Raw genomic sequence first — 22,316 nt, 5'->3', positions numbered from 1 at the left:
GCCTCAGGTTTCTCAGCTCTGAACAGCAGGAAGCATCCTGTGGCCTCTAGGTCATCACCTATCTACATAGGGTCTACCAAGGATAGAGCACATGGTGCTGTCACCGTGAGTGACATGGTATTTCCCCATGAGACTTCACTAGTCTTAGCTTAATGAAGACTAAGACACTTGTCACTCTCCTCTCGGGTTAAGCATCTCTTAGTTGCTCCTACAGAGCATTTAACAGCCAATCTTTAGTGAGCTTTTTGCAGGAACCTCCTCATTTATCCTCATAAAATTCAGGGAAGCTGGGCCAGGGCTGTAGCTCAGCTGGTAGAATGCCTTTATATACAGATTCTAGTTCTGCGTGGACCGGCTGTGGTGGAACACTGTAATCCTAAATGTCTTAATTTCTTTCAATGTGATATGAAATAAAGAGACCCCCAACGAATCCACTTAAGGGAGGGAGGGTTTATTTTGGCTCACAGGTTAGGGGTACAGTTGCCCATGGTGAGGAAGTCAAAGTACCAGAGGCTTAGCGCAGGGGTCTCGTTGGATTCAGTCAGAAGGAATAGAGAGATGAGTAAGCATTAGCGCCCGGCTCACTGTCTCCGTTTTAGACAGCCTAGGTCTAAAGCCAGGAAATGGTGAACTCTTCTCAATGAACCCAATCAATGTACTGACTCCTCACATACATGCCCTCAGACTGTTCCTGGATCTTGGTTACCAATGGAGACAAGAGTGCCATGATGCCCACAGATGGAGAGTTACAGTTCAGTTACGTGGGACTTTGAGACAAGCAGGCGTGTGTGTCTGAGCTCTTGGTTACTTGGAGTCTTGAACGATGCTGGAGGCTCTGTGGCTGGCAGAGAGGAGTTTGGAACTGGGAGAAAGTTGACTTCATTTTGCTTCTGCCAGCTGATGAGAGGATGGCAAGTTGGCACAGGGAGCCGGGAAGGTGCTCTTCAGAGAGACACATGATAATGAGGCAGGAGCAGATGCCGACACCGGAAAGGCCATCCGACGAGGCGGCAATGGCGTGGAGAACCACTCTCCGGCCAAGCCTGGTTACTAAACACGCTGCCTTGTGCATCTTCCCAGCATTCTGTAATAGTCTTTATATCTCTGGCTTCTGAAGAATCGACTTTTGCACCATGACTGTTTTATATTTCCCACTAAAAATGGAATTATCATTTTCTTTCTTTCTTTCTTTTTTTTTTTAATACGCCAACCCTGGTTCCTTGGCAAAATTTCACCTCATTTATCAGAGTGTCAAGTCAAGACTCTCTTTGCTTGCTCATTATTTTTCCCTGGCTGCTTTTCCCCCACTATGAAAATATTCCCAGAGGAGGCCACCTTTCCAGGGATGAGGGTCTTGGTTGAAGATAAGACTGCTGTCTTCCTAGAGCAATAAAGTTTCCTTCCATAAATATAATAAAGTAGAGGAAGGAAGGAGAAGGTGACAGAAAAAACTGTTTTTCTGAGTTGGCCATGAAAGATTACAAACTGACATTTGAAAGAGACAGTTGATTGCAACATTGATTTATATCTTTTTTCACTCCCAGACTTATTTTGTTTTTCTTACAGGTATTTACAGATAAAGAGTCTCTCAGGGAACTCATAGAACCCCTCTCAGCAGTCCCACAGATTGGAGGGTCAGTTGGCTAATCTTGACTGTGTTATTAAGGATTCCCACTCCACAGCTCTGCTTTTTGGTTAGGAAGACGCCCCATTGGCAAGTGCTTTCTGCACAAGCTTGAGGCCTGAGTTCAGCTATCTACTGTATATATATGTAAGAAGAACATGGTGATTTATGTCTATAATTCTAGTGCTTCGTGGGGTGGGTTGGAGATGGGAGATCCCTGGAGCTCCAGATACTCTTCCTGAATTGGTGAGATTTATGTCCAATGAGAGATTCTATTAAAAATAAAATAGATGGCAAGTGATAGTGAAAGATGCCCACCATTAACTGAGGTCCTCTACACGTGTATGGACATACAAACACAAACACATAAATGTGTGCACTTGTACACACAAGTACATGCACACACCTATAAAAATCACACGAAACACACAAACCTGTATGTGCATGCACTTATCATAAACACATGGGCATGCACACAGAAACCTACACACATGCACACACTGCCCACATATATAAAAATCAAACACAAATCTGTACACATACACTTACCACTCACACATTTTAGAAGCATGAAATAGAGGAGATGTGTTAAGTCCGATAGTTTGTGAGGGTCCCAGGTTGAGATAGACTCAGTGAAGGCTTCAAATCATCAGGGAAGGAGAAGCCATTCACTTAGGGGACTGCACAAGGATGTTACCAAGGCCTCTCCATATGGGCAGACCCCTACCTCTTCTGTAATGTTGACACTCCATCCCACTCCATGTTTGAACAGTATATAGCAAGCCTACAGTGGATGCCATGTTATGCTGGGTGGTGGATGCACTGGAGACACAGAGTGTTATAAAGTTAGAGTAACAAGCGTGGACATGGCCTTGTCCTAAAGGAGCCTCCACTTTGAATAGCCTTGAGGAGAAAGCAAGATGAGCAGACTGAGGATGGCGCAGAGGAAGAGTGGGTGTGGCCACATGGAAGCCTGGTGTCTTTGCTTTCAGTACTGGGTATTTGACCTGGTTTGAACCAAACATGGATGCCCCAATTCTCCAGCCTCCTGCATCTTTCCTCTCTTAGAGCAGGACTTCCCAGTTTATTTTAGCCAGAGATAGTTCATATCCCACTTCTTGGTTCTTTGCTGACTTTGGGACTGGCTCTAAGGCTGACCCTGAAACCTTGTTCTCTGTCCTTCTGCCTTTTCCCCTCCCTCCCTCCCTCCCTCCCTCCCTCCCTCCCTCCCTCCCTCCCTCCCTCCCTCCCTCCCCCCTTCCTTCCTTCCTTCCTTCCTTCCTTCCTTCCTTCCTTCCTTCCTTTTTTCTTCCCTCCTTCCCTTCCTTCCTCCTTTCTTTATCCCCCTCCTCCCTCCCTCCCTCCTTCCCTCCCTCCCTCCTTCCTTTCCTCCTCCTTCTTCCCTGTTCCTCTTGCCCTCCTGACTCCTGTGGAAATAGTCTGGCCTATTTTGTCAAATGAATCAACAGCCCAGATGAAGCCTCAGACACAAAACAGCCAGCCAGTAGCAAAATGAGATGCCAGAACAACCTCTAGCTGACTGAAGATGCAAGGATATCCAGCTCAGATCAGCTAGACCTGGTCTAGACCAGAAGAACACAGATTAAACGGCACCCAAGGAATTAATATCTAAATACATGGTTATTGATGGATATCTCCAAGTTGGGGTCCTGCATTATAATGACAGATAAACAGGGTGTGATTGACATTGGGTTGTTATGGGATTGGGGGTTAAGATACAGGGGTGTTCTTCACTAGCCTTGTTGACTGTGGGGTATGGATGTCTTAGCTGGAACATCTTTGTTTTGCTCTGGGCCTTAACACATCTATCTGATTTGTTTCCTGGAATCTTAAAAATGAGGCTGCCTCTGTTCTGTCTTCCTACAGTGTTCAGAACAGAGCCCTATGTACAGTTGCCATGTGTGGCAGGTTGATTCTACCTGTGACCAAGCCTCCTTGCCTTCTGATTGGCCCAGCTTGAAGCAGCATGAGCAGGGACCTTAGGAAGAATGTAGGTGAGATTTATACTTAAAAAAAAAAACAACTGATGATCTTTGTCCAGTCTATATGCTGAGAATGAGAGAACCTTGGGAAGAAAGTATGACTCTCAGAAGCATTTTACATTAGGTATAAAAAGAGATTCTATGGCCTTGCTCCTTTACCAGAGTCTAGCTAGAAATAAGTACAAAGAGTATTGGGGGTGTTCTGCATTAACACAAATAGTTCTAATGGTGGGTTATTGCATACTAAATACTTTCTGTGTGCCAGATACTCTACAAAACTGCGTGTAAACAAAATTCCATGTAACGGTCAACCTCCTCGGCGAAGATAAATCATCATTCATGTCCTACAGATCGAAACACCCAGGCAGAAGGGCATCCACATCCAGGTTCATCTAACTCCAAGTCCCGTGTGCCTTTTCATGAGCCTGGCTTCTCGTGGTTCAGGTTAGAAACCCTTTGGCCTTTTGGCTTTCAGGAAGTGGCCTACTCAGGAAATCTTCAGCTAACACATGCCCCTCGTCCCTCTCCGGGATTCCTGTGGTCCACGGGAAGGCCTCTTGGAAAGAGTTCCATAGCCGCCGGTGCCATGGGAACTCTGCAGATGCTCTGTGAAAGGAGCTTGCCAGATGTGTGGGCCGGAATGAACATCCCTGGAATGTCATTCCGGGTGGCTTCATCCATCACCGTGCCACAGCTGGGCTCCTCTGAGATGCTATCCCCAAACCCCAGCCCTGTCGGCCTGCCTGTGACATTTCCAGCCCTGCTGGCAGGTAACTGCAGCCAAGAGCCTTGCTGGCAGGCAGCGGGACAGCTGATGGATGGGCATAGCCTGTGGTGCTGGGCAGAGCCAAGCCAGCTTTGAAGATGCATTTCTGCAGGCCTGCTGGCTGTGTATCACCTGCTTTGGGGAGACAGGCAGAGTGTATGCTTTTTGATGGCCACCTCCTCTACTGCACACTGGGGACCAGGGACCAGGAACCTTCTGCTCCAGCAAGGTCCTTGCCATGTACTGGTACCAGTAAGACCAACCAAGGAAACAGTTTGCCTGAGGGCATGATTTGAGTGTCTCTTCAGCATGCTGCTGTCTGAGGGGATCATGGAGCTGATGAATTTCATCAAAGGACAGCCCCATGTGCAATGGAACCAGATAAGGATACACCTTAACTCTAACTTTCTCAGTCCACAGCCAGAGGCTAACAGAGCATCTGGAGATAGGTTTTAGCCAGGGCCAACCCTCTTCTTTTGCTCACTGACTCTCAGATGTTATCTGTGGCATTCTTAGAGTCGGTGTCTTGGTGTGCTCAGTTGTCCGTGCTTTCCTAAGTTGTTTTCCAACTGAAGGTTTTGTCTTAAATGCCTCTGGTGTTGCGGGGCTCACTCCTTCTTCTCAAGAGCCCTCCAGTCCATTCAAAGTTTAGATAGTCTAAGGTTAGGAAAGTCTGTCTGTGAGCCAAATCTGACACTGTGCTTTGTAATCTGTTCAGCTAAAGCCATATAGACACACTGAATGAATCCTTTCTCTTTTGCAACCAGTTCACTGACTAATTCCAGAATGTCACAAACCCCTATAGACGTCATATACAACATTCTGGAAGACAGTAGTAAAGTGCCTCGTGGTGAAGACACTTCTTGAATATATTTTCTTCTTTTTCATGTGGTGTGTGTGTGTGTGTATGCGCGCACGTGTGTGTGTGTGTGTGTGTGTTTGGTATGTGTGTATGTGGTATGTATGTGTGGTATGTATGTGTGTGTGGTACATGTGTGCGTGGTATGTGTGTATGCATGTGTGTGGTACATGTGCATGTGTGGTGCATGTGTATATGCATTTTTGCAAGTCTGTGGGCACATGTGTATATGTGTGTGGTACGTGTGTGTGTGTGTGGTATGTGTGTGTGGCATATGTGTGGTACATGTGTGTGTGGTATGTGTGTGTGGCATATGTGTGGTACGTGTGTGTGGTACGTGTGTGTGGTATGTGTGTGTGGTATGTGTGTGTATACATGAGTACATGTGCATGTGGAGGACAGAGTGATATCAAGAATCATCCTTAACTGTTCTTCCACTTTGCTCACTGAGGTAGGGCCTCTCAATCAAACCCAGAGCTCATTGCCACAACTAATCAAACCCAGAGCTCATTGCTACAGCTAGTCTCACCAGCCGCCTTGCCCCAGAGATCCCTGTTCCCATCTTCCAAGGTGAGAATTGCATTCGCACGGGTTCTGGATTGACGCCTTTTGCTTCAGAGCGAGCACTTGATCCACTGAGCCATCTCCCTGGCACATAAAGACACATCTGGACACTTGAAACCGAGGTTCTTTGATGCTTCTATGCCCCCATCTTTTCCTTGTCACCCCATAGCATCTATAGCTATGTCTTACTGTCTTTCTGACTTCCTAAGTCCAAGAACCCTTTGCTGGTGTCTGAGAAAGTTGTTCTTGAGGCTGGAGACATGATCCCCTTCCAACCTTGGCCTTGGTTTCTCTCTGAACTCCATGCATGCCAGGGGTCTGAAGTGGGACCTCTGAGCAGTTGTGCCTTTCTGCTTTGCTCTGGGGAGAGAGGCAGAGTCCCTCTATGGTCCATGCTCACCTGGACACACGCTTCTATTCTATTTCATGAGCACGTGGGATGAAGGTCTGGGTCATCTGCTCTGAACCATCTATCTGCCCATCTATCTGCCATCTATCTGCCCATCGAGAGAACTCTTTCCTGGAGAATATTGATGGCTGATCAAGATTTGGCTTGTAGTTACCATCTTTGTTCTAAGTAAGTCCTTGACGAAAGCTCAAATCACAGCTGTCCTCTCCATGCACAGGCTGCGGGCTCTGGTCTTTCGAGCTTGACCAACTAGTCCCTTACCTGTGGGGATGTCTGTCTTTGCTCCCTTGGAATAGTGAGGAGTTTCTACCCCAAACTCAGAGCAGGGCAAAGGGTGCTATACTGTTTGGTCCACTATGGTGTGCCATTAGGCAGAAGAAACGGAGAGGGTTCAAGGTGACAGGGACCGGGAGAGACAGAGCCTATGAAGCAGGCCATTGGGCTTATTCTGCTATACAATCTACTTTGATGCAATCATTTTGTGGGTTTGTGGTTGTTGTTGCTGCTTTTTCTTTGTTTTGAGACAGACTCTCTTTAGTGTAGGCTGGCTTCAAATCTGCTATGTAGCTAAAGCCTGTCTTGAACTCCTGATTCTCCCACCTCCATTTCCCAAGCGTCGGGATTACAGGTACGTCCATCATGCCCAGTTTTGAACGCAATCCTAACACCGTGCCAATGCTGGACACCTTGGGTCTACCTGATTCTCAGTACCATGTGCCTTGTTATTAACCTGAGACTTTCTGTGGAGTTTCTGGACACCCTAAGCCCAAGTACAGCAGTGGGGGTGGTGATCGGGGGCGGGGAGGCAACACTGGAGTAGCTCATCATGAAGCTACCTGTTAGTGTCTTTGCTTCCCTATGGGGAAATGGAGTTAGTAGGGTGGCTTTCTCAGTCACATTCTTTCTCTCCCCAGTCACTAATGGACAAGGACCCACTTGCTTCCCTCGCCTGGGCCTCTGTAAAAACAGGGTGTTTAACCACATTTGTAGTCTCCCTTAGGTGGCCGAGACCGGCAGCTCAAAGCTGTGTGGGGTGTTATACAGCTGCAGTGTTTCTGGATAATTCTCAATAGTCTCTGTGATGCCCTGAAGCCAGCTGAGTCCCAAGGTCCCATAAGTGCTTCTATGCTCTGGCCTTGGCTGGTGGAAGCCTGGGGTGGTGGCACACTCACCTGGGTCTGGGGGTGCAATGAAGGACATCAGTGAGAACTGCAAAACAAAACAACACAGTGAGTGTGTGAAAGAGCTGCTGGCATCTTCCTCTGATGCCCTCGGCCTGAAATCACCATTCCCAGACACCGGCATGCTGAAGGAGATGCAGAGCCCACTGGAAGATACTCCTTCTCCTGTGCACACTTCTTAACCTTCCTCTCTGCAGACGCATGTCCCTCACACACACACACCTGTTGGAACATGGCAGCCCTGGGATCTGCCGCAATACTAAGCGTTTGCTCCCAGATCATGAGTAGCATGGTTGTATATTATGCTCCCATGACAACCCCATTTACAGAGGAAGACACTTAAGATTTATGTTCTAGTCTAAGTGATTTTGGGGGGACTGCCCCTGTGAATTGGGAATGAGCAAATGCTTAAAGCTCTCCAGAGGTTTCCCAGTATTCTTGAAATAAAATACAAACACCTGCCTTGACATGCAAATCTTTTCCCATGCTCCTCCCTGCCCCTAGAGAACAGCTGCCACATCTGGCTTTAGACTGGATCAAGCCAGGCTCCACCCACCCCAAGCCTCTGCACTGATGGTTCCCTCTACCTGAAACTGTCTTTTACATTCTTGACCAAGTCTCAGTAGAGGCCCTGTCAGAACAGCTTCCTATCATCTCCATTCATTTCTTCTCTCTCTCTCTCTCTCTCTCTCTCTCTCTCTCTCTCATACACATGTATGCAGATGAACATGTGTGAGGGCACCCGTGGGCACAGATGTGCATGCACTTGTATGGACACACACGTGGTGTGCAAGCACTTGTATGGACACACATGTGCTGTGCATGCACTTGTATGGACACACATGTGGGAGCCAAAGATTTCTTTATACCATTCCTTAAATGTAATCCTTTTTTTTTTTTTTTTTTGAGACAGGGTTTTTATGGGCTTGGAGCTGGACAAGGCCAGACTGGATGGCCAAGGGTCCAGAGATCATCCCATCCTTGGCTCCCAAATGTTAGGACTCCACGCATACACTATCACGGGCCACACTTGTACACAGATTCCAGGGCTCACATGCAGGTCCCTGCGCTTGTACTAAGCTGTCTGTGACAACTCCCCACTTAGGTTGTGGTTTTCTGTTGACCCATATTGGGGACTGGGCAGATGTCATGTTACAGAGAAAGTGAAAGGAAACGTCTGGGTGCAGCACAGTGAGGATGTAAAATCATTAAATAGCATCCTTGACAGAAATGCATCCTTGGGGTGGAGCAGGTGCCCATTCTGCTCTGCAGATCACAAGACCTCTACAGGACCTCCTGTCTCGACACCACTGAGGTCTCAACACCACTGAGAGCAAAGGATGGAGGGCTGGCTATTCTAGCTCAAGCGCTGGGGACCGCTGAACTCAGGGTGTGATCCTGGATTCAGGCATTGTTGAGATCACCGGGGAATCCAAATACAGATGTACTAGATAGTGTTGTGTCGCTGCTGAATTTCCTGAGAGTGGATGGGGCATTGCACTTCTGTAGCCCAGTGTCTTTAGAGTTGGGTTAGGTTCTGTCTGCCCTCTATTTGGAAACCACAAGGAAACAAACAAAGGATACTCTGGAGAGTGAATGCAAGTGTGGGGTGACAAAGTGAACGGGGCGGGGGGCTCTGGCATCTCTCTCCCCCTTTCCTTAGGTTGGAATTGTGACAAGATGAAACTTGGGAAGGAAAGGGACAAAAAGGAAGAAGGGAAATGGTCTCCACTATTTGGGGTGTGTCTCTGTTTAATTACCTTGTGGTTCCCCACCCCTGTTTTTATAGGGAATGAGATAGGGACACATACTTCACTGGAGGTGGGAAGGGGTATTCTTAGGCCCGGGGAAATGGGTGTTACGGGGTGCTAGAAGAAAGGCTGGGGGTCCCTGGGGAATGATCCCGCCCCCCAGTATGGCCAGTGACTGCACCTCGGATCTGGTTCTCTGCTTGGCTTTATCTCCCCTCCATTGAACTTGTGGGGAACCCACGGTCTGTGTCCTTCTCAGGTAGATACCACTCGGGTTTTCAACTGACTAGGATGGGCATGCCCGGCTGCTGCCACCCCTGAGTGGTGGGCAGGACAGGAGAGATATCTTTTCTGCAGCAGAGAAAAGCTCTATGTTACTTGTGCCAGAGTTAAGAATCTCAAACCTTGGCTACATGGGGAGTCTGAGGGACAGCTGCAGCTGTTCTGCCTGAAGCCAGCAGGTGGCAGACATGTCCTTTCTAGGCATGGCCGCTGAAGGAATTTAAACTGGAAATAGGCAGGCTTCCCAGAAGAACCAGCCTGACCCCTTGGAAACCCTCCCCCCTCTTCCCTCCAGCCCATACCCCCTGAAAGGGCTGTGTACTCATTGTATGGCCCTGTTTCCACTCACAGAGAGGCCATGGTGCCAGGTGGAAGTGGCCCTACACCTGGCTGGTATCTAGGTATCTACATATTAACCCCCACTGTATCAGAAGCAGGAAGAACAGATACCATTTGTCTCTTTCCACCCGCCATTCTATTCTGACCTTTCTCAGGAAGGGAATAATAGAAGAGCCCTTCCTCCTGGGACTTAAGACTCTGAAGATGAGACTCAGTGGAGGAAGTGGTGTGTGGGGGGGGAGAGCCAAGAAGCAAATGCGAAAATGGAGCTCTCTGTAGAATTATGAAGAACTGGCAGTGAGCCAGGGGTGGCGGTAAAATGTTCCATATACACTGTCTTGTTTATCCCCCAAAGCAATTGATCATTACAATACTGTAATTATCAACTTACCCCAAAGCATTAACATAGCCTTGGAATGTGAGTGTCCATTGTCCATCAGAGTCCTGGTTCTTAGCCACCAGGGAGAGAGATTAGGGGTCATCACATGGCTCACATTGCAGTAGAAGGATGGAGACTGTCCTGGTTTGGTTTCTCTTGCTGTGGTAAGTATGACCGAGAGCCACATGGGAGAAAGGGTTAACTTGTCTCACTTGCCCCCATTGTTGGATATCACTGAGGAGCACAGAGGAGCAGAGGAAGAAGCCATGGGGGAACACGCTTGCTGGCCCCATCACAGGCTCACGTTCAATTGCTTCTTTTACATCTTCCAGGATCACCTGCCCAAGGGTGGAACCTGGGCCTTTTCACAACAATCAACAGTCAACAAAATGCCACACAGACTTGTCCACAGGGCAATCTGGTGGAGGCAATTTCTCAACTGAGGGACCTTTCTCACAGGTGACTGTAGTTTGTGTCAAATCGACAGAAATTACCCAGCACAGAGAAGACAGAACAGCTCCTCAATCCCAAAGAACAGGTTTGGAGTGAGATGAAAATACCAAGGACTCTGTTATTGGGACACTTCATTGATGTTCTATCTGGAAGGGTCTAGGCTTGGGAGGTGGCAGGGGGAGCCACATTGCCACAGTGGCAGCTGGGGGAGAGTGTGAAAGGGTGTCTCTGCCAGTCCAGTGTGGTAAACACGTCTCAAGAAACATTTTTGTCAGTCTTATTTCTCCCTTGACCTCCGTTCCTGGTTTCAGTGGGATTTAAACAATACGTAATCACAACTGATTGGTCTCGCTTAAAGGACTGGGCCTGGTTGCCTCTCCAGAGTGGAGAGAGAACTTTTAGCCATGGATTTAGAACTATTCCAGCTCTGAATCCTGGATTTCTATGTGCACACATCCCTTCTCCCTAGTTTTCTGGATACGTGTCCCTAGATGGAAACTTGAGGTTCAGGTGTGGTCTGCCTGTATTTCCTGAGAGCTGCTGTGCTGTTTTCCACAGGTGCACCATCTCATGCTCCTCCCACTGGGGGATGCACGAGCTTCTGGTTCCTTGGATCTGCAACAACACTTGTATTCATTACACTTGCGTCGCCCTGGCCAAATACCTAGCAAGCAATTTAAAGGAGGGCGGGTTTGTTCTTGCTCACAGTCTATCAGGATAGCTGGTGCAGCGTCGTCTCTGTGGTTGCAGGAGCTGGGCGCACGCTTTGAGCATATCCCAGCAAGAGCAGAGAGTGGAGATACTTGGCCAGAGGTGGGGCTAGTCTGTAGTCTTCAATGACTGCCTCTAGTGGTCTTTACCAAGCAGCTAGAGCCCATGTCTCAAAAGCTCTGTTTGTAACCTTTCAAAATAGTATCACCAACTAGGGAACAGGTGTTCAAAATGACCCCAGGGTCTGGGGTGCATTTCACATCCAAGCCATATTTGTTATTTTCCACTGGAAGAAATTATAGCCACTGGGGTTGGTACAAAGCCACCACTTCTTTACCAGAAGGTGTCTCGGTTTTCCGGAATGTTCTCAGTGCCGCCTCAGTTGGTAGGCTCAGCATGGCTGTGCTGCCTTCACGCTCAGGTGGGGAGGGGAAGGCTCTTGTGGGGTGGATGCCCCAAAGGTACTGCAGATAAATTCCTTCTTGGGGACCTGCAGGAATCCCTTTATAGAGAGGAGCTGAACAGACTTCAAACGAGGAGAGGAAGCTGACATCAGCAAAGTGGCTATTGGAAGATCTGGGAGGACTTTGGGGGCTCAGGTCCCCTAGTTCTAACTGACCCTCTGTACCTAGCTCAGAGGGACTCCAAGCGGTTCCCTTGCTACAAGGGCCAGAGTTGTCTCACTAGGCCTCTGCCCAGCGGCCTGAGAGCTATGTTTCATGTGACAAGAGCAGGCAGAGATGGGCAGGGAAGACAAAAGAGCATCTCCGGATGTGGAGCACTTCTGGTTTAACATCCCTAGGTTTCACACTGTAGTGCATAGGGACCCTGTGGAGAAGCGAGGCCTTCAGGATCCCATGGAGCCAGAAAATGCATTCTTAACCAGGGACAGGTGTCTCTGACCTTTGCCCTTGTTTTTATTAGTTGTGTGTGTGTGTGTGTATACATGCATAGGGATTGGGGATTTGGTTTAATCAGTAAAGTGTTTGTCATGCAAGCATAAAGATATGGATTCAGTTCCCAAGAACTGCTGTGGAAAGCTAGGCATGACAGTAGCATGTGCCTGCGATCTCACAGGCGAGGGATGGAAACAGCAGGATTCCTGGAACTTGCAGGCCAGCCATCTTGGCTGAGTAGGTGAGCCCCAGACTCAGAGAGAGACCCTGTCTCAAAAAATAAGGAGGGACAGTGGCACACGTCTTTAATGTTGGCAATTGGGAAGCAGAGCCAGGTAGAGCTCTCTGGTTTCTAGGCTCCCTGGGGCTACATAGTGAGAAAGAAAGAACAAGATGAAGAGTGACAGAGGAGATATTTAACACCAACTTCTGGACTCCATGTGCATGCACACTCATGCAAGGATGCATGCATGTACACACATGTTCACATGCATATACATTCATGCACACATGCATGCATGTACAATCAGGTACACATTCATGCAAATACACCCAAGTACACACACATGCATTTATGTTCACGTACACACATGCATGCACACTCAGGTGACACACATGCATGTACACACATGCACACACATACATGTACACTCATGCACACATGCATGAAAGTACACTGGCACACACACATGCATACATGTACACTCAGGTCCACACACATGCATGTACACTCACATGCATGTACACACACATACACACATATGCATGTACATACACACGGAAAGTAGTAAGAATAAATTTTAAAAAATAAAGTAGGTAAAGGTTAAGTCTGTTTAACAAAAGTATTAAGACATTATCAGCATAGGCTGTGGCAGAATTTCTGAAGCAGATTCATCCGTGACTGAAGTTTAATTACTTGGTTGTCCGGCATGACTGATTCTTCTGATGTCAGGAAGGGAAACTTCCTGGGCTGAAGGGAGGCTGCCAGAATGAACCACCTTCACCTCTTAGAGGGAGCCTCGGCGTAAGCAGGAATCAGCAGCCATACTCTAGCCTGCCACCTTTGGGTCCACATCAAACAGACCTGGTGTGACCACCCACCGATGTCACCTTGGGTACAAACCTTGAAACCGGCTTTGGATAGGTGTGTTTGAGCCCAGTGCCCTGGCCTGCCGTGGGCACCATCTTGGACAGCTTACCTCATCTCTGTAGCTCGCTTTATTATCTATGAAATTGGTCATGGCCCTACCTCGCGGGCTTGTCAGGAAGTTCAGACCACAAGAAAGATGTGGTAAAAGTCAATAGATGATGGTGGTACCGTTACAAGATATCAGTGTCAACAAGTTTATTCTACTGCTGTTATTTTCAAATCGCTCGGTGCACAGCATGGGAGGGGCGGGCCCAGGAGAGCCCTCTGAGCACAGGAAACTCCGAGGTTGGGTCGATCATAGCGAGTCACACAGCCCCCCCCCTTGCTGTTTTTCCCTGGGATCTTTGCCAAACCCTAAGCCAGGAAACTTTGTTATATTAATTATGAAGAGAAAACATGTTTTATTTAAAATCCCGGCTGCTGAGTCTTCTGCCATGCTGTTTCTCTGTGACAGCAGAATTTCTTTTGCATCTGGGAAACCCTAATGCATTTAGAATATAAATATATTCCTGCTTACATACACATGTGACTTCAGCGACCCGATTTCCCTAAATACCAGTGTACACTGCTAAGCTAATGAGTTGTCCTCCTGTTTGCAATCAAGTTTTTGTTTTGGGGGGATTTTCCCCCTTAAATTTATGAGAGGTTTCAGGGAAATTCAATCTTTCCCCTTCTCCAGAAATCTTTGCCTGGATTAGAGAAGAGGGGAACCCCAAAGCATGAAAAAAAAAGCTGCATTCTGGGGTGTTGGGGTTTCACCCAAAAGGGGGCTCAGAGGTTCTACCCACGTGGATTTGAGTGTTGAGACTGGGGACTGGCCCACTCCAAACTGGCATTAATACTTTACCCTTTGTGGTGTGTTTGGGCAAAAACTGTGTAAGTCTACTTTGCCTCTGTGCACCTGTCTCTCTTCCTTCCCTCCCTCCCTCCTTCCCCCTTTCCCTCTACCAATCATGTGATGAAAGATACAGAGTTGGACCATAGGCATCCCCTTCATGGTGTGGTGTGGACAGGAATGATGCTCACTGTTACCAGAATGTGCAACTTTTATGAAACCTTGGAAATCTCTATCTTTATTTGAGATGTTCTGCTTCTTAAATGCTGCCTGGCAACTGAAAGACAAAGAGAATGCTCTGCCATCTGACCTTCTTCACAACACGCAAAAGTAGGCTGTGAGCAGAAGCACGTACTCCAAGCTCCCAGTGTGCAATCTCTTGTCTACACAGGCCATTTCTGTGGTCCGGCCCTTAGGAAGATTACGGAAGTCAAACAATACAAATTTGTAAGCAAGCAAGCATTTGCTTACACATCCCTTTTATGCAGTAATGGAGAAACCAGCATCTTCATAGAAGCAGGACAGGACTTACAAGCATTATTCTCTCATTCTGATCCTGAAAGAGGTAGAATTTCACTGTGGTCAAGCTCAGTGTACCGAACCACCAAACATCCTAAGAATCACTGTTGAAGAGATTTCTAGGACAGTGCCTGACTTTTTGGCAGCTGGGTGGTCTTCCTGTAAGGATGAGGGTCAGACAGACTCTGTCTCAGGCCTGGCACAAAAGCCCAGCAGCTCTGCTCGGGTCTTATGTTCTTCTCTGGAGACCAGGAACAATGTCTCACAGCTATGCTGATGGACTCTCAACATGATTTGCAAAATATGTGCACAAACCAGTCTAGACTAGGCATGAAGGCATATGAAGGATGCCTGGAGCTCCCTGCCGTGGTATCTGAGAATTAAATTCTAAATAAAGTCTTAGGCAGAGGCCAGGGAGATGCTTAGAAGCTAAAGGGGCTTGGTACCAAGCCTGACTATTTGAGTTCAAATCCCAGGAACCCACAGGGTGGAAAGAGATACCTGATCCTCACTGGTTGTCCTTTTGTACATACACACACACACACACACACACACACACACTGACGAAGATGATGGTGATAAATGCTTTTAAAAAGAGCCTCTTATGTACATGACCCTAAGGATAAGTTGGCATGATGCCTGAGGTAGTCCTGATGCCAAGACTCCCTTCTTTCAGCTTCAGAGGTACATGGAGCCCACTACCCTCTGCCCTACAAATGACCTTGTGCCTCCTGAAAGGATGTGGGTCCTGAAACCACAATCACCAAGAGGTCTTGTACTTAGGGACCCAGGCCTTTCCTCTACAAGCTTAAAGTTTAACCATGTTATTTCCCAGCTATGGGGCTTGGGGCCATGTTATCCAGTTCTGTAAAATGGGTCACCTATGGCTTGGGGGGCCCTTTTGGCAGTGAACCAATCCATAGCAAACTTAGGGGCTAGCACTAGGACTGACTCTACTATGTACTATCAGTTCATTATTATTATTATTATTATTATTATTATTATTATTATTATTATATTGATATAGGATCTGGCTGCATAGGACAAGCTGGCCCATGTAGCTCACTATATAGCCAAGAGTGGCCTGGCGCTCATAATCCTCCCGCCTAAATCTCCTGAGTGCTGCACTGGTTATTATTTTTAGTTATGTATGTAGAAAAGGCCACTCAGCCCATCAAGCTTTGCAGCTTTGTCCCCAGTGAAACCTGAAACTCTCCTAAGCATCCAACTTGGCTGCTTTGTCCCAGTGCAGTGCACCAGCCTGTGGAACATGAAAAGATGTCCCAACCACCTGTTTGGCACACACCTGGGTAAGCAAACATGCAGACACTGGGAAGACTTCGAGTCTTCTCTCTGGAATCGACTAAGCTCACTGCCCAGAGGCTAGAGGCTAGCCCTCAGATGTTTTCTTTTATCCATTATTGACCTACAGCTTCATTGATAACCATAAAAATTCCCAGGATCTTACAAAAAGACGTGTGTGGGAGAGTTGGGGGCTGGGGCAATATTATCCTTTTGTAAACATCAAACATTGTGCCATCCCTTCCTGCCTACAAACTTGAGGCTCAGTTGTTTTCTGCTAGTGTTCTCTCTGGGCCTCTGAAAATTTCCACTGCCTTTTTGTACACCTGTGTGATAGCTGCTCTTTCTTAGGCCCACGTGCCCACCAAGAAATTAGAAGACCAGGTCACCGGGCTTGATAGCTATCTATAATTGCAGCCTCCACCTCATAGTTTGGAAAGAAACTCCTTTCTAAAGCAGATCACTTGGCAACTGAACCTGGGCCTATGGAAGGTGGCTGAGCTGGGTTAACTGGCTGACAGGTGAGGTTCAACTATTATCTTATGGAAATGCTAATAAGCAAGGCTGTGCTTTCATTGCATTCCCTCAGGAAACACTGTAAAAGGGGAAATCCAATTCAAAAGTGCTTAACCTGATGCAAGAAGTTTACAAGGACTCCCACCCTCTCCCAGCTCTCCTCTGCGTCTCTTCGTCAAAGGGACTATGTTCTGATTTTTATAGGGGAGTTATGCTCATTCTGGGCATTTTCTCTGAGAAGAACTGACTCTAGGGTGGGGATTGGCTCCCCAGTAAACAGTTTGCCTAGCACACATGATAAAGATCTTGGGTTTAAGCAGCAGCAGCAGCACCAAGAGAAACAAAAGCAGAAAGAGCTTACTGGAAGACGCCATGTCTGCAACCTTTTGTCACCATGGCTACACTAGCAGTTGGTTGTTGGTGATTCCCTGGAGGCTCAGGGAAGATTATTACGGCCGTATATTCCGCAGTTATATTATGACAAAACCAAGACTGTTTCTGGCTCCAAGGCTCAACACTCAAGCCTCGGTCCATAGCCAGTGTGGAGACTCCAGGAAGCTCTGCTCCCTGCTTAGATGCACCAGCATCTCCACTACTCATTCGACACAAAGGCCTCAGTCCCTTGGTCAAAGCCCCCTTACAATGTTTCCCTTTCTGGCTCACCACAAGCTACCTTGGGCCCTGGCTCATCTTTCCTGTCTCATCTACTGTGGTCATGGGAAAAAGAAAAGTAAGTATTAACCATGGGGCTTCTCCACAAATGAAGGCAGCTAAGTAAATCCTTTGCTGGGATCCTTTCAGGCACCAGGGTATCCCCCTGAGGTCAGAGCTCAGGAGTCCTTAATGTCAGCCCCAGATGGCTAGATGATCTGACCTGTGAGCTAAGGCTGGTCCCCTAATATAATCTCCTAGGGACAGAGTATGTGGGTTTCTCTCCATGACTTCTCAGAGGATTCCTTGAGGTGTATGCCGGATTTCATCCATGCTACAGAGTATTTGTGTGCCCTAGTCACCTCTGTGGGAATGAATTCATGGAGGCTCTGCCACAGGAACTCATGTCACACACGTCATGACAAACCTGACTGCCCAGAAGTCCAGGATACAGCCTGTTTAGCTCTTGTGGTCAGAACACACGCAACTTGGCAACACCAGCCTTTCCCAATTTAAGATTTTCCTTGCTTCTAACCCAGATGGTTTGATTTTGCTAAAACCCTCAGAGTCTCTCAACCATAGAAATGAGAGATGGCCACTTACCCCGACGGATGACTTCCCCACGAAGGTGATTAGCAGCAGAACTCGGATCACCAACATCCTGACAAACATCTGTGCAGTTGAAGGCCTCTCAGTTCGATCCCTCTGCAGTTTTTCTTCTTGTCTCTTCCTTTGGGGGTGGGAGTGGGGGTGGGGATGTCAGTCTCTGGGGATTCCGGAACAAATGAAGAGGATGCAAATTATTAACTAGGCATCAAATACTGTTTAATGTTTTGCGAACCAACTATCTTGATTAAACAAATGGCAACTTGGGGGTTGGGCAGAGTCAAGGGGTGCCTTGTCTTCTGCAGAAAAAAAAGTCTCCAAAGACAGGAGGCAAAATAAAGGGCCACATGGCTTGTGGGTGCAGGTAGGAGCGCGGGAATGTTCAGTGCTGTTGAGGCCTGGATGCACGGGTGGCGTCTCAGCCACAGGATAAAGGACTCCAGATAGGGCAAGGACCGCTGCCACTTCTGAGATTACTGCTAGATTTCTGATCTTCAAATCTCAACCAGAACCGAGGCATGGACGGGCCCCTAATAACATCACACTTTATATTCATGAACGATAAATTAAAGAATGCCAAACTGCTATCGACAGACATTGATCCCGGGCCCTTTGAAGAGCTGCCCACAGCAGCGTGTTGGCTTCAAAAGTCTTCCTTTAAATTTCATTACAGAAGGTTTTTACTTTTATTTATTTCCCCCTTTTGTTGGAGACTTTCTTCGACAACCATGGTGCTCACTTTGGGGACAATTGTTCCCAGTGTGTCCCAGCCTAGCACCACAGGTTGTGGGCAGGCTACAGAAACAGTGATGACCTGGGAAGGATGGGTTCTTGTGGACTCAATGGATCTCAGCTAGAGCAGATCCCAAGCTCCTGTCTGTCCACAGTAATCTATGGATAGGCTCCAGGAATCCTCCAACCCGATTCTTCAATGTAGGCTTGAAATGATGCCAAATGACTTCTCACGTCAGCCACCCTATAGGGTATGTGCACTCACGCTGCTCAGCCAGAGGCTGCTCCTCCCTCTAGAAGCCACTGACCACAGCAGTGAACCCCACAAGCCCCATGCAGGGGCCTTAAGTCAAAGCCACTCACTAGATGGGTTTTGCTCTGCAGACTTCACAAGGCCATAGTGAGGACAATTTCTCCTATCTCATCAATAGCTCCTCTCTCTGTTCCCTTAGATGGAATGTTCATGGGGCTGAGGGAGATGACCAGTGAGCTCCCGAGATAGATGGACACTCAGTAGATTTAGGTAGGGGACATGAACAGGTGAACAATTGGTTCAGCAGATGGGTATTTTATCTCAAGATGACAGCCAAGGACTAAGTAGAAGCAGATCCATGTGAAGACCAAATTGGATGTGAAAAAGCAGTGTGTGTGTGTGTGTGTGTGTGTGAGAGAGAGAGAGAGAGAGAGAGAGAGAGAGAGAGAGAGAGAGAGGGAGGGAGAGAGAGAGAGAGAGAGAGAGAGAGAGAGAGAGAGAGAGAGAGAGATTAAACCCAAGCTCATCATTTCAGCCAGACTGGCTGGCCAGCAAGTGTGTGTGAACTTTCTGTCTCCATCTCTCCATGCTGAGGTCACAGGTGTGTGCCGCCATGCCTAGCTTTGATGTGGGTGCTGGGGAACCAAATTCAGGACACTTTACCTACCAAACCATAGCCCTAGGCTTCGTGCTTCATTCTTAAGGAGCAGGTTGCTATTGGAAAAGTAAATCAGTTAACTTTGGTTGGCAGTAAGCATAAAAGACGGATAACTAGTCAGTGGTATCGAAATCGCACAGACAGAAGCTTTAAGGAGACAGGGAGGTGACAGTGGCAGTTCAGTGGCTCACTGGGGTGTTCTGAGGGTGCTCTCTGTGGTTATGTGACTGTAAAGCAAGGTGAGAGGCCATGCGAGTCACCCCCACTTTCCGGGTTTGAAGCTGGAGCATCTGCAGACATCGAGGGTAAAGCCGCCGCTCTGACTCACCAACTCGGCATCTCCGTTTCCTCTCCTGATGTATACCAGTGAATCTCACTTGGTGGAGAGATTCCCAGAAAACAAACCAGAAGCTTCTCTTCCTGTGTCAAAAGGAAGTTGTTGGGAGCCTACTTTAGCAGAAAGCGGCTAGATCAACTTTGCAGCCATCTGGAACCATATACCCTAATGAGAGACTTGTTTTTCAAAAGCCTACAACAGCTGAAACATCTTGTTTATCCCACATAGCTTGTTTTGCTGTTTAAGGACCCCAGCTGCATGGTGCACGTGGTAAAATGTTTTCACCTGTGTTCTCCTGCTTGTGCTTATAAATACCCCAGATTTCCTTTCAATAAACGAGACGGGACGAGACTTAAGACCTGACCACATATCCTGTCTTGTCTCCATTCTTCGCGTCTCTTGCCACTTCATTCCCACTCTCTCTCTTGACCAGAGCACTTAGTAGCCCCAAAGCGTGGGGCAGTGTGGACAGCAACATAGTAGCTCCAAAGTGTAGGGCAGTGCAGTCCTCAACAGGAAGTGAGCAGAATGTATTTGCTGCTTATCTCTGCAAGCTGGACTTGTTTCCTGTCAGGCCATCTTTCCTTTCTTACTTAAAAAAAAAAGGAGCATTTTTCCACTTTTTTTAAAAAAATAACTACAGGCCTCCAATATATTGTCTCTTGTTTCTCCAAAATTTTATCATCATGATGATATGAACTGAATACATGTCTACACTACACTCTCTAGAGATAATTCTTTATAAGACAGTCCTTTTAGTTCCCTAGGACAAAGGGGACTGGCTTACTGTGTAATCTGTGCTTAGCTGGGGAGTTGAAACAGAGCCACCTGGGAGCCCTGGGTTTCTCCTTGAGGCTGTGTGGTGGAGGTTTCAGGGGTCCCCACTGGTCTGTGTTCTGGGCTCTCTGGGAGTCAGGTTCTCATGTGTTGGGTTACATGCCTCTGAATGGAGCTCTGTCCTGAACAACAAGCTGGGAAGCTGGTTTCCACTGAGCTGTTCCTTCTGCCCTCAGGAAAGACACACTCGCAGAGTCCTGGCTAGGACAGGTCCTTTCTGATGTGCCCAGGACTCTCGTTAGTAGAAGCATGTCACGAGTGAATGGACATGACTCATGTTCGATCCTTGTCTTCAAAGCCAGTCTTCTTCCTGCTAAGCCTTCAGTGTGGAGAGACAGCAGCCTGGGAGAGATGGCAACCTGGAAGAGACAAGACCCTGGGATAGATGGCAGCCTAGAATCAGAACTGACCTAGGGTCCAGACTCTTGGCCACACCTACCATGTAACTTGGGGTCAATTATCTACTTTCTCAGAGTGTCAGTTTTCCCATCTGTAAAATGGAAGCAGTTTCTTCTTCATGGCTTTACTGAGAGGTGTGCAGGAGAAGTCAGGGCCAAGGGCTTCGTGCTTATTGAGGGAACTGACAAGAGTAGAGATCTTCAGAATAGGTTGCTTGTGACAGCGAGACTCCCCTATGGGATGGCCACCTTTTGGGGAAGTCCTGCATTCTTAACTGGCCTCTCTGGGAGGAAGGTGAACACATTTTCTAAACAGTTCAGAGAATATAAATATTTCGGGTTGTTTTTGGCCACAGAGTTTTTACAGCAGTTTCTCAGTCCTGCCATGATTGTAACCACGGACCAGGTTCATGTCAAGAACACGGTTATGTTCCAGTGTAAGTATGCAAACAGCAGGCCCATGCTTCCACAGTGCTGCTATAGAAGGAGGTACACAGACAATACACAGTAATCTGGACAAGAAGAGAAGGGCTCTGGACTGATGTCACATGGTCTTCCTCAAAAAGCTAACTCAGAAGAACCTTGATTTCTCAGTGCCACAGCGGCGTGGGGCTTTGTGGGGGTGAAAGATGGGAGCTTGCTAAGCCATTCAAGCTGCAAGCATTTACAAAGTGCCTACCTTACCGTTGGACAATGATCTGGGGAATAAGGAAGAGAGTTATCATCTTACAAAAACTCCCATGGAGTGGCTGGTCTCAGATTGGTTCTTTATGTCATCCCAGTAAGAACACAGGTGTGGGGCAGAATTCTTCTAATTACCCTCAATACCCGCTTGTGCTTATAGCTTCCGGTCCCTTCCATTAACTTCCAGGAGCCCTCACCTGGGAAGGACAAGGGGTGTTAACTTTTCTCTGTTTAAGGACCCTGGCCAGTCACTGTTTTCAGATTTGTTACATTCTATGTTCTCTGGCCTGGGAGATGCTAGGGTGTACCCAGAACAGAGCAGAGAAGAAAGACATCAACGTTTACTGGACATCTTTTCTCTCCAGGAACATCTACAAGCTCATGGAAGTCTTTCTAACTGCCATGTAAGGTGTTTTGGCCCACGTTTTAGCTAAGTGGGACCAGGAGAAATTTGGTAAGCAATTTGTTAAAAGTCACATAGCTTGAGACAAGGCCAGGATTTCAAGCCTTCTGTTTGCAGGCGACTCCTCTTCTTTTGGCACAGCACTGACTCTTGGGTATTGGGGTGTGTTCGCCATGAGGACTTATCAGCAAAGGTTACCTGTTTCCTATTCAGCAGCC

At 47.5% G+C, this 22,316-nt stretch overlaps 1 protein-coding gene across 2 annotated transcripts in view; it reads right to left on the bottom strand.

Moving 5' to 3' along the window:
- The window catches only part of Habp2 (hyaluronan binding protein 2), a 31,371-nt gene extending 13,420 nt beyond the window's left edge, over positions 1-17,951 (bottom strand). For both annotated transcript variants that reach the window (XM_034489379.2, XM_076925242.1), the window contains exons 1-2: positions 17,794-17,951; positions 7,398-7,434 (exon numbers count right to left, since the gene is read on the bottom strand). In XM_034489379.2, coding sequence (XP_034345270.2) covers positions 7,398-7,434; positions 17,794-17,862 — 106 coding nt within the window. In that variant the 5' untranslated portion in view covers positions 17,863-17,951. The remainder of the gene's footprint in view (positions 1-7,397; positions 7,435-17,793) is intronic.
- Positions 17,952-22,316: the final 4,365 nt, after the last annotated feature.

Source organism: Arvicanthis niloticus, chromosome 1, assembly GCF_011762505.2.
Source record: "Arvicanthis niloticus isolate mArvNil1 chromosome 1, mArvNil1.pat.X, whole genome shotgun sequence".
Classification (NCBI taxonomy): domain Eukaryota; kingdom Metazoa; phylum Chordata; class Mammalia; order Rodentia; family Muridae; genus Arvicanthis; species Arvicanthis niloticus.
The sequence above is the reverse complement of the archived record's forward strand: the minus strand, read 5'-3'. Positions and strand labels throughout refer to the sequence as shown.